The 12,500-nt window shown below is 45.7% G+C and overlaps 1 protein-coding gene across 8 annotated transcripts in view; it reads left to right on the forward strand.

Annotated features, from left to right (window-relative positions):
• The window catches only part of macf1a (microtubule actin crosslinking factor 1a), a 328,092-nt gene that overhangs the window by 9,626 nt on the left and 305,966 nt on the right, over positions 1 to 12,500 (forward strand). Inside the window, exon 1 of one of the 8 annotated variants that reach the window (XM_063185308.1) lies at positions 9,238 to 10,180. The exons of the other annotated variants lie outside the window; for them this stretch is intronic. Coding sequence (XP_063041378.1) covers positions 10,087 to 10,180 — 94 coding nt within the window. The 5' untranslated portion in view covers positions 9,238 to 10,086. Of the gene's footprint in view, positions 1 to 9,237; positions 10,181 to 12,500 lie in introns of those variants that run through there. 8 annotated transcript variants of the gene reach the window in all.

Below are 12,500 nucleotides of genomic sequence, written 5' to 3' on the forward strand. Positions count from 1 at the left end.
ACACATAAGGGACAGGGGGGCAGAGAGAGAGAGAGAGAGAGAGAGAGAGAGAGAGAGAGAGAGAGAGAGAGAGAGAGAGAGAGAGAGAGAGAGAGAGAGATTAAAAAAAGAAGACAGTGAGGAAGTAAGAGAGAAGAGGGGAAGAGTGAGCAGAGGGAGGGAGGGAAAGAGAGGGCAAGAGATTCAAGTGAATTGTTTTGAAATGAGAGAGAAGAGAGAGTCACTGTAGTACAACCAAGATGTTATACGTGTATATTATGCTGATGTGCTGATTTTTATTCTACTATTCTAATCCAGCCGCCGCTTCTCTCTCTCCTGATGTTGATGCAAGACCACACTCCTATTCCCTATAGGTTTAGAGTGAATGAATGTCAATGAATGGGCTTTGGTTGACTGTGGGTGGTGGCTGCCATGGTATTTGTCTGAGTCTGCTGTGTGTGTAGCATGGTGGGCTATGTGGGGGGTTGGGGATGGAGGTTGCGGCCGTTGTCAGTTGTCGGGTGGAGTTTGTGATTCTAAGATGTGATGAGTCAGTGAATCTTCATCGCTGAACGTCCGGGTCGTCGAGGGTTGGACTGGTGATCTGGCACAAAGGGCATTGTCCAGGTGGGCTGGCAGTCGCCAGGGGTAGATACTGTTATTTTTATTTGTTTCTTTGTTTGTTTGTTTGTTTTTTATCAGGGACTGGTCCACAGTTTAGAGGGGACGGTCTATTGGTCCATTTTCAATATATAGACAATGCACTTAGTCAAGCAGGATATAGTAGGAAATATTGTGCTTGTATGTGTGAGAGGCCAGTTTAAACCAAAAATGCCCTGGTGTATCTTTGTCCCACTCCTGTCCTGGGGTCCTCTGTGACCTCTCCTCCCTGCCTGGGAGCTGACGTGATGTAATGGCTGGAATCTCAAGAACATGGTCCAGCCCAAACGAGATGCACGTTTTGGATGTTTGTTTTTTTGGTTTAAATCTGGTCACTGGATTTGTGTGTTGCACTGTCCAGTTTTATTTTGACGGGCAGAAATCACAAGTCCAGCATTGTCAATTGCTGGGCTTGTGATTTTGTCAATTCAGACCCTTCATGAGCTCATGCATGCTGTAGCCAGAAGCGCAACGTGTCTAAGCCATGATGCAATACTACATGAGGAAAAACTTTGTGGATGTCAATGTTTGTTTTTGTAATCTGGTCAATGGCTTTAGATGTTTTGAGAACACTTTATTTGAAGGGGTGTGCATAAGGTTGTCATGTAATCGGCATATGAATGACATGATACATTATGACACTGTTGTCATAATGTGTCTTTCGTCAAGCTGAAATTGTTTGATGTTGGGAACGTCAAGTTGAAATTGTCAAAGTGTCATGACAGTCCAAAAACCAAATGACACATTATGACAACAGTCATAAACATGAATAATGTGTCATAATGTTCCTGACACCCTTATATTAACAACTTGAAATAAAGTGTTACTGATGTTTCATTGTCAGTTTTATTTTGGGGGCAGAAAGCATGAATTGTCCAGCACTGAATTAGAATGTCAATTCAGACTTTTCCTGAGCTGATGTGCTATTAAGGAAAACGTCAAGATTGCTGAGCGCAAAATGTAATACACGAGGAAAACTCTAGGTTTTTTTGCTCTTTTTATTACTTTCATTCTCTCATTTTATTAAATTATTGTCCAATATTCAGGTTGAATGTCAAATTCACAAAGATAGTGCCAAATAGGATACACGAGACAAGCATTGTGGATCTTCTACTAAAAATCTTGTATTTCTAGTAGTTTTATTGTATTGTATTGAGTTAGAATGACAAGTCACAAAAATAGCTCCTTAATGTAATTACATGGGCAAGGTATGTGCATCAAAGTAAGCAACTTGTTTTTGCCACTAACAGGCTCAATAAATTCCAACTCAATGCTTTTAATTATTTGATTTTATTGTCGCCAATAAAAAACGTGGTCTTAAATAGATTCATAAATTGAGCCCAGCTGGCGGCATTTTAAATGTGGAAAATGCCCACTGAGTGAACCCTGAACTCACTTGGCCTGTTTTTCCCTCAGTGTGGAGGCTTAGGATTTATACGTTTACATTTACTTAATGCCTTTGCACCATTATATCGTAGCCTACATTGGGTGGCCCCATTTTGGCAGTGCTGTCTCTGTCCTGTCTCTGTCCAAGTGCTTGATGGATCTAGACCCCCTTTGTGAAGGGGAGAAGGATCCACTGGAGGGCTCTGGGGAAGTAGAACTACTCGGATATTATTCCCCGCGACATTAACATGGGATTTGTATGTTTATGTGCACTTAATACCTTCCCTGCATTCTATAGTAGCCTACATTGGGTGCCCCCATGCTAGCAGTGCTACCTCTGTCCTGTCCTGTGCTGTGCTGTCCTGGGCTTGATGGATACGGACTTGTTTGTCAGATGGAGAAGAGGGGTCTGGACTACAATCAGACAAGCTCTGTTTTGAGGTGAAGCCGGTATACGACAACCAGTTTCAGGCTAAAACAGTGGTGTGTTGTCTACTGTATAATATACACAGGCTTATGTATAGGGCAACGGATGCAACTTAAAGCTGCTTTGAATACATTGAAATCTTCAGTGCCTGGCATCACTTGAAAAAGGCCCATATCCCTGTTACATCCACTGACTACTGATACAGTTCCTTGGACGAGGAAGCGAAACGTCCATCCAAGAGGAAGAAGTCCAGTCGCTTACAACAACTAAGCTCCCTTAGATCCGGGTCCGGTTTTGGCTGTGTCCAGCCCACCCATCCCCATGCTGGTGGTTGATTTGAATAGGCTCTCAGGGTGTGTGAGAGGGAAATGCCTCAGTACGTTGTTGTGTTTAGCTTCCCAGGCGTTGGCGGGCGAGCGTTCGCATAATAAGAGGAGGAGGTGTCAGAAGGACTCGGCTGTGCGGGGTCGCCGCGCTTTTTAATTATTTCCCCTTTCTGCTCAGGCAGCTCAAAGGGCAGCCCTCTCCCCCCCCCTTTTTTTTAAACGCTGGCCTCTTCTATTTCCCTGTTACCATGGATACACCCTCACTCTTCCAGTTGTCTGGGTTGCCTGGCAACCTGGGGAAGCAGCAGAGAGGGGAAGACACGGGGAGCCACAGAGGGGTGAGAAACCCCAAAAAGCAAACAGGGGCAGGGCAGAGGAGTGTGGTGTGAAGGGAAGAGGGGAAGGGAAGAGAGGGAGCAACACACTGAATATTAATCTGTCCTGTGAAAGAGAAGAAGAGAGGGGAAGAGAGAGAGAGAGAGAGAGAAAGAGAGAGACATGGGGAAAGATGGACTGCCCTGAAAGGAGAGAGAGTGAAGTGAAAGACAGAGGGGAGAAAAGAGGAGCTCACGGGTTCAAAAGCTGGCTGACAAGAGTGAGAAGAGTAATGATGACTTATGGAGAGACAGACAGACTGCTTGTGTGTGTGTGTGTGTATGTGTGTGTGTGTGTGTGTGTGTGTGTGTGTGTGTGTGTGTGTGTGTGTGTGTGTGTGTGTGTGTGTGTGTGTGTGTGTGTGTGTGTGTGTGTGTGTGTGTGTGTGTGTGTGTGTGTGTGTGTGTGTGTCACTTGCTTGGAACTAAATTGGAATGCTGCACTCTAAATCAATTTGGTCAGTTACATAAAGCACTCAGATGGCGTTGACAAGCACACACACATACACACACACACACTCACACACACACACACACACACACACACACACACACACACACATACACACACACACACTCACACACACACACACACACACAAATTGTTCTCGCAAATTATCTCAGTGTGCATGACATTAAATAATGCAATTTTTTGTTTCAACCTCCAGTGAAGGTATGTCTTATCTGACCTCAAATCACACCTAAAATAATTGCAATCCACTCTAAATTAGTAAAATGTGACTGTGCTTAACTGTGCGTAATGCACACCGTTCCACGAGTGGAATATTGTAATAGTCATTGAAAATGTGTTACTAGTACTACATTACTAGGACATCACATTACATCATAACACATCATTACTTAGTCACTGTCATTCTGGTGACAGGGAATTTATAACATGGGGCATGACTTCAAAGTTTCAGTAATTATTATATTTTGTTTGTTTTTGTTTAAGCCTCCAGTGGTGGTACATCTGATTACAACAAAATAAAGCATGATCCACTCTAAATAATTACATTTTGACTGTGCATACGGTTATACATTATGCAATACTGTATGTAGTATTGAACGAAGAGAAGACACCGGAGCAGCACAGATGAGATGCGTTTCTTTTGTAATCAAGTGCACAACATATTAGGAACTAACGTTTCGATGGGACACCATCTTCATCAGAGTCCATTTTTCTGTTTACTGTATATAGTATATATTGTGTTTTAACCTCCAGTGGTGTTAGCTGCATCACCCCATTCACATATAAGATGAAGTGTGATGATCCACTCCAAGCAGCACAGTGAGTTTATGCCTGAGTGCTGCTGATGGCCTTCCAGTGTGGGGTCATCCTCTTCAGTGGAGCGTGACAAAGCCCTGATTCAGACGCATGTAATTACATTTGCAGACTGCGCTAGCCTATCCCGCCTCACTTAGCCAGTCACTCTCTCACTCCACAGCTCGGCTTGCCGTCATCGTCAGAGATGCATTGGTTGCAGTTCACCTCTTTCAACACTAGGGTGCCCCCACACTCCCTCACTCACTAAATCAGGTGTGAAGAACCTTTAGTTTTTTCATTTGAATGGCCACTTCAAATTGTATTAAGTTCTCCAAGCGCCGTACTATGAACACAAACCAGGATTTCTGAAAGCGGCCACTTTTGCAACATACCCCACCTTCACTACCGCTGAAAATATATCTTAATTGTATTGCAAATGTCATTTCCAAGATCACTTTACAAAACGTGTCATATTTCATGTGAAACTGTATTACATTAAAATGATATAGGGTGGCCGGATAAGACATTCTCATGTGAGACATACCCCCCATGCACTAAATAATTAGAGCTCTCTATTGACAATCCATACAGCTGTGTCAGATGCTTTAATCTCATTGCACTTTGTACATCCATAGCCTAATTCTCACAGGTGTGTGGAGAGAATAAAATACTATTCTATTCTATTCTATTCTATTCCATTCTATTCTATTCTATTCTATTCTATTCTATTCTATTCTATTCTATTCTATTCTGTTCAGAGTGAGACGACTGTAAAGTTAATCTCCTTCAACACTAGGATCCCTGCTCACTCTCCCACTCACTCCATCACTATATTTCTCTAAAAAACAGATGTTCTATTGCTGTGTCAGATGCTTTGATCCCATATTTGCACCTTGTACATGCATAATTCTCCTTATACTGTATAGGATTTCAATTCAATTCTATTCTATTCTATTTTATTCTACTCTGACAAAGCGGTGATTCAGACGCCTGCAATTACATTTGCTGACTGCTAGGCTACATGCGTCACTCAGGTCACCCAGAGCAAAGATCTTCTAGTAGAGTAAGATAAATCAAGCCCAGACTTTTTCCGGGGTTCATGTGACTTTAGCCGAGTGCCCCTTTAGGAGACCATAGGTTAGGAGACTTTTAGGAGACTTAAGGGTTGAGAATGAATGGAGTTCCCTTAGCTCTGCGATAGTGTACATCTTATGCAACCCACCACCAAGCGCCTGTTTGCCCAGTTTTGTCTTATATGGCTAGATGACTGTGTTACGACACTGTTATGACATTGTCATGTCACACCTATGACGTGTCAAGTAAAGTGTCACCTTATTCTGTTCAGCTCAGCTCATCTTCAATGAGCTCACACTTGCCTGCAATGGACTCAACTGAACACTAGAGGGTGCTCATATTCCATAGAAATTGATCCTCTTTACATAGAATTAGTTGGGCTATGCAGCACAACCGTACCCACCCCAGGGTCAGGGTCGGGATTAGGCCTGTATCCCAAAGATTTGTCTTCATTATCCTACAGAGGTAGACATATGCCACAGGGCAGGCACACAGCAGGCCTGTGGACTGACTGATGGATACAGACTTTGACTTTCCGAAAGTGGAGGCGGATGCGCTAGAAGCGGTTGCTTAGTAATTGTGTCTACTTTGAGCTGAGAGGAAATTGCCTCTGTTAAGTTTTAATGTGACAGACGGGATAGTGATAGATCCACCCTGACAAGTGGAGTGTGTGTGTGTGTGTGTGTGTGTGTGTGTGTGTGTGTGTGTGTGTGTGTGTGTGTGTGTGTGTGTGTGTGTGTGTGTGTGTGTGTGTGTGTGTGTGTGTTTGTGTGTGTGCGTGCGTGTGTGTGTCTGTGTGTGTTCATGTGAGGTGGTGACTCACCACTTCTTCTCTGCTTTTCAGTCAGGAAAACATTGGCTTATGATGAACGTTACTCTATATGCGCATTTACTAAATTTAGGTTAATGTTTGGGCATTATTATGTTACTTGGATATGCTCTTACTACACTGTGTGTGTGTAGTGCATGTGTGTGTAGTAAATACTGTGTGTGTGTTTGTGTGTGTGTGTGTGTGTGTGTGTGTGTGTGTGTGTGTGTGTGTGTGTGTGTGTGTGTGTGTGTGTGTGTGTGTGTGTGTGTATCTGGTGACTGTCAATGGGTACAGCTACAGCAGTGCCAGACACATTATTCAGCCTTTTTTTCTCCCAACTCTGAAACTTAAGATGTGTGTTGGCCTCAATTTATTCCCTTGTGTGTGTGTGTGTGTGTGTGTGTGTGTGTGTGTGTGTGTGTGTGTGTGTGTGTGTGTGTGTGTGTGTGTGTGTGTGTGTCTGTGTCTGTGTGTGTGTCTGTGTGTGTGTCTGTGTGTGTGTGTGTGAGAGAGAGAGAGAGAGAGAGAGGGGAGGGTGTTGCCAGAACACCAACAGACTAATAGACATGTCGTCTGAAAGAGAGTGTGTGTGAAAGTGCCAGGAAGCTGACAGTCCAAGATTGGTGTGGTGTGTGAGGGGTATGCCCATGGCCTGTGTGTGTGTGTGTGCGTGTGTGTGCGTGCGCGTGTGTGTCTGTGTGTCTGTGTGTGTGCGTGTGTGTGTGTGTGTGTGGTTTCTGTCTGTTTTGCCAGAACCAAACAGAGCTATTTGAAACCGCCAAAGAAGCCAAACGTTTTAGTGAAAGAGAAAAATGAAAAGAACAGAAAAGAAAAATAGGCCAAAAAATTAAAAGAGGAGCTTGGAGTGAATGAAAGGAATAGAGTTGAAGGGAGGACACAGAGAAAGAGAAGAATGGAGAGAAGGAGAGAACCCTGGAGTGAAAAGGGGAAATTGAGTTTAAGAGAGGGCAGAGTGAAACAGAGAAATGGAGAATGGAGGAAAGGGGTAGAGAGAGAGAGAGAGAGAGAGAGAGAGAGAAAGAGAGAAAGAGAGAGAGAGAGAGAGAGAGATCATGGGCGGAACTAGGAGAAAGAGGAAAGCGCTGAGGGAGGGAGGGAGAGAGAGAGATCATGAGTTCACATAGTGACAGGAAGAGATGCTGGCCTGGTCCTTACCCTGCAGTCATGACTCATGGACCATTGATTCTCTCTCAGTCTCACACACGCACGCACGCACGCACGCACGCACGCACACACACACACACACACACACACACACACACACACACACACACACACACACACACACACACACACACACACTATCTCACTCCTTGACATGCTGTATGACCACACATTGACCGTCCTTATTGACCACAAAGGTCATCAAGTTGGTAAATGAGGTCACAAGTGTATCCAGGCAAGCCTAAATGGGGGAGCATTAGGGGTCAGTTGTCCCGGGCCAGGCGCCCAAGAGACCAGAGGGCCCTGAAGCCCAAGCTTCTGCGGTACAAAAAACCCTACTTTATCATTGGTCTACATGTTCTTATATTGTGTTAAAAAGTGCACTGTCCTGGGGGAGAAACTCCCGTACCCCCAACAATGAAGGCTCTCTAAGATTTTCATTAAACTCACAAATCTTTTGGAACGTCGCAATGCCATGGATAGGGGGCCCTTTCTTGATGTCTGGCCCGGGGGCCCATGGAGTCATAACCGGTCCCTGCAGAAGCCGAAGACATTTCTGTCTGATTTCACTTTGGTCGCCAGACCAGAGGTATTGGCAGACTTTCTGCCCATCAGGACAAAGAGCCATCATAAATGACCCTAATGAACTTGGGTGCAGTCCAAATGGTCTAGTGTGGATGTGGCCTTACCTTCTAATCAAGCTTCATAGAACATGCCAACCTCTACAAACGTAACTGGGTGCTAATTCCCAAAAGTTGTACAGATTCAAAAAGAAAGGACAACACTGCTAGTCTCTGTTTAGAGTTGATTTGTCTTTACCATCTAAGCTTAATGCCAGAATCGTTACACCTGCCAAACCATGTGTAGATACTGGTAAGTACAGCGCTGGTATGCTACGTTAGTAGGCTACACCTGCCATTTCTAGTCTACTACCCATGTTCCATCTCTAACTGCTGTTCAATGTCATGAATAGAAGTAGTTGAATAATATGAATAGTTGAGTTGCTCTGTTTTCTTTGTGTCAAGCAGTCTTTGTGGGCCTCCTGTTCCTTTGTATCTTTCTCATGCATCTGGCCTTGGGGCCCTATGCTTGCCACTTGGGTCCTGGGTAGTCATTTTCTTTTTTTTTTAGTCCCCTTGGATGCCATTGAGTCTTGGAGCCTAGTTGTAATTTCAATCGATGTAGAAGTGGAGGTCAAGAAAAAAATGACCACAGATTCCTGCACAACTCTATTCCCCAGGCTCCTTATTCACTACCTCTCAGCATGCAACGACCTTGGATGGACTATTACATAACTCGGCCAGCCATTAATCATTATGAATAGCGAAACGTCAATAAGCCACATTATGCGCGTCATGTGATCCTGCTTACTTAATTAGATTGATGTGTCTGTCCGTCTGTCTGAGCCGAGTGTTTATTTATCCTGAGCTAGTTTGAGACTTCACCTTCTCTTCCGTGGCCGTTAGGTGGCGGCTGTTGGACACAGGATTCTTCCTCCAACAGACAAAATAGAAGCTGCAAAGCGGCTTACCGAACACGTCACGTTAAAGGGGACACACGGGGTCTGCTCCATTTGCACCGCTCTAATTTTACCACCGAGGGGCGACATACCCCACCTCTCCGCACGCAATCTGACCTGCCTGTGCTGTGCTGTGCTGTGCTGTGCTAGTGCAGTCTCTCCTCCACGCTGGATGCGCCTGGCGTGGCCAGCAATGGATGACAAGCACTGCAGGGTAGAAGAGAATAGGGAAACCTGAGCTCGATAGCCAGAGAGGGAGAGAGGGAGCGCGGGAGGAGGAGAGGAGATGAGAGAGAGGGAGAACGCGAGAGATAGAGAGACATGGAAGCACACATAGGGATGCAAACTAGGAATCGCATCCAATTGCTGTCCCTTTAACTGAAGCGGCCATTACATCAAGGCGTGGAAGCAGGGAAAGCGCCGAGGATACGACAGCGGGTGTCTTCGGAGGAAAACCCCGTACCGAAAGGCGGTAAAGGAGCCGGTGTGAGCGGATACTGTTTCTATTGAGGGGGTTCGCTCCTGGATTTTGGAAGGAACTGCAAGGCCAGCCCACTACGACCGACCGCCCCTCCAACGCACACACACTTCAGAATCGCCTTCGCGCATTCGCACCGAGCAACTCGCCGGGCAAGATAGTAGATTCCACTGGGTTTTCAGGCGGCAACCTATATCTATCTTCTGAATTATGTGTACAGATATAGTATGGACAGACACGTAAATATTCTTATGATAATATAATTGCATGGTCTCGATGACATTTGGGAAACGAAAGGACCAAGGATGAGTAGATAGCGCTTTATTTTTGAGGCAGTGTTTTGGGACTCAAGAGATGGCTAGAACTACATTTTGCTGTCGAAACTTCTAACAATCTCTTTGAGCGGCGGGTGTCGAAGAACAAATTCAAGCTAAGAAGTGGCGGAACTAAATAAAACGCAGCACGGATAAATCGCATTTCCACCGTGGATTTACACGCAACCCGAACTTGACAGCTGTGTCGCCGAAGACACTGATCCACCGTCCTGGATTGATGCGCTAACGGGCCTGTCGGTGCCGGGCCAACGGTGAAAGGAGAGCCATGGCCGGCTTTGTACCGGGCTTACTGCCGACGAGTCATACACAGGAGATGGAATTCGCCCAGGCGTATGAAGATGTCCTGGAGCGATATAAAGGTAGGCTAAAGCTCTGGCACGGAGGGGGCTTTTGTGCAGACTGAAGAGGGTACTGAAATAATTGTCATTTCGAATGGTTACATTGTGTAGCCTTTTGGCTAAATCTGGTGGTAGTGTACAAGATACATTGTATCCATAATGCCTTCACTTAAAGGAGCTGCAGTCTACATTCTGCTCGGTGTTGCTAAATTGAGTTATGGAAACAGTTGACACCAGGTTAATGCTCAGCCGAGGCAATGAATGGCCCTTTAACACTTCTTCTTGGGGCTTATATTAAATAACCACCCAGTACTAGAAAGATGGTTTTCGCCGCAGACGTCACACAATTGTCCAGTTTTCACATCAACCAAATAAGTCCACTAGCCGCTGTCGTTTGTGCTTCTGTGAAAGAAGGCGGGCTAGCCAACCACACAGCAGCCGGTGTGCTACTGCACCAGAAGCCAGCCCTTGTGTTTGGATTGTGGAAAGTCAATTTGCCTCGTCTCCCAACAACTCCTCACGAAAGCACGTCGGTAGCCAGTTGAAATGGGACTGTTTTATAACAGTGATGACAGGCACGCTTTAAAAATGAATGCCTCCACTGAAATTGACCGTGATGATAGGGGAAGCAGAAGGGAGGGGGCATGGACAGCGAGGCCAATTGACGCCGGGCGGTCACATCTGTGATGGGCACCGGGTGGTTGGTTGGGGAACAGTGTGGCGTGCTGGGCCGGGCTGGCGTTAATTATTGATTGTTGTAATGAAATGCGACTCTGCCGTGCCGGGGTGGAGTCTGATGGGCCTTTGGGGAAATTGGGCCAGGCCACTACAGGACGGATGGACTCTTTCAAAAAGACATTTTTTTGGCGTGGAAACACGTGTGATGTTTGCACCTGCTGTTTTACCTGTGCGTTGTTAGGCTACTTGAGAACTTTGAAAGTAGTGCTGAGCCCCATTGTAATGAAGTAGGCTAAATGGCTAAAGATGGCCGACAGATTTTATTGGTCTCCATAAAAATAAACTCAGACCTACTTCAGATGCTTTTGAAGAGTCTAGCTGTTTAATAGGCTGTGTTGCATCAATCACAGATGTGCTCCTCATTACCATTTATTTGACACTAGGCCTATCAGTTGCCTTTATGTTTAGAAAAAAAGCCCAAATGGATGAATTTAATGTTATTAGTCCAGCCAGGTCTGAATTTTAAAATCTCATTTTCTCAGCTCGCTGAGTGTGCAATGATTGCACCCTCTCTTACTTTGGGCAGATCCAAATTAAATTAACTACAGATAATGGTTACAAAAGAGGCTCACAAAAGGCTGGTGACTATAGCTGGACATTCTGCTCCCGTCGGAGGTTCTGTACTCAATTTGGGGCTACCCTTGGCTACCCTGATGTCTGTGCAATAAAAAGAGGGGGGTGGGGGGTGTAGACTACTGTTCAGTCTCCCCCTATCCCCTATCTCTGTAATTTGATTAGACGCTGCTGTACTTAATTTGGGGCTCCCGTTGCCCTTAATTTCCCCATGGGGGGCAAGTGGTGACTGTTCCCCCCTCTACCCTACGCACACACACACACACACACACACACACACACACACACACACACACACACACACACACACACACACACACACACACACACACACACACACACACACACACACACCTTGTCTACATCTATCTGTGTAATGACTCCCCACCCTAAACGGGGGATCTCCCTGTGCAGAGACCTTCAATAATACACACACACACACACACACACACACACACACACACACACACACACACACACACACACACACACACACACACACACAGGGGGATAGGTCAAGGTCACCTGGCGCGGCAACACAAAAGCCTGGCTCCCCTTACAGTGCTGCTGTTCTGCTTCCAGCCGATGAGCTCAGCGATCAGATGGAGGCCTGACTAGATGAATGGATGGGCCTCAGCTTGCCCAGCCCAGCCCAGCCCAGCCCAGTCCAGGACAGGCCTGAGGGCCCGGGTATACTTAGAAGCTGGTTCAGGAGCAAACCAGGTTAAGTGAAGAGGTAAATCATCTAATAGAAGAGCCTGGAGTCCTCCTGAACCAGCTTCTTAGTATAGGCCCCTGCTATCGCCCCTCTGAGGGCCAGAGACGATACACACAGCCGTCGCCACCATTAGGGGCCTATAGTACTACAAAGCTGGTTCAGGTGTAGACTAGGTTAAGTTAAGAGGTAAATCATCTAATAGAAGAGCCTGAAATCCTCATTTCCCCATTAGACGATTTACCTCTTAACTTAACCTGGTTTACTCCTGAACCAGCTTTGTAATATAGGCCCCAGCTTCTCTTGGGTGCATGC

Source organism: Engraulis encrasicolus, chromosome 20 (genome assembly GCF_034702125.1).
Source record: "Engraulis encrasicolus isolate BLACKSEA-1 chromosome 20, IST_EnEncr_1.0, whole genome shotgun sequence".
Lineage (NCBI taxonomy): Eukaryota > Metazoa > Chordata > Actinopteri > Clupeiformes > Engraulidae > Engraulis > Engraulis encrasicolus.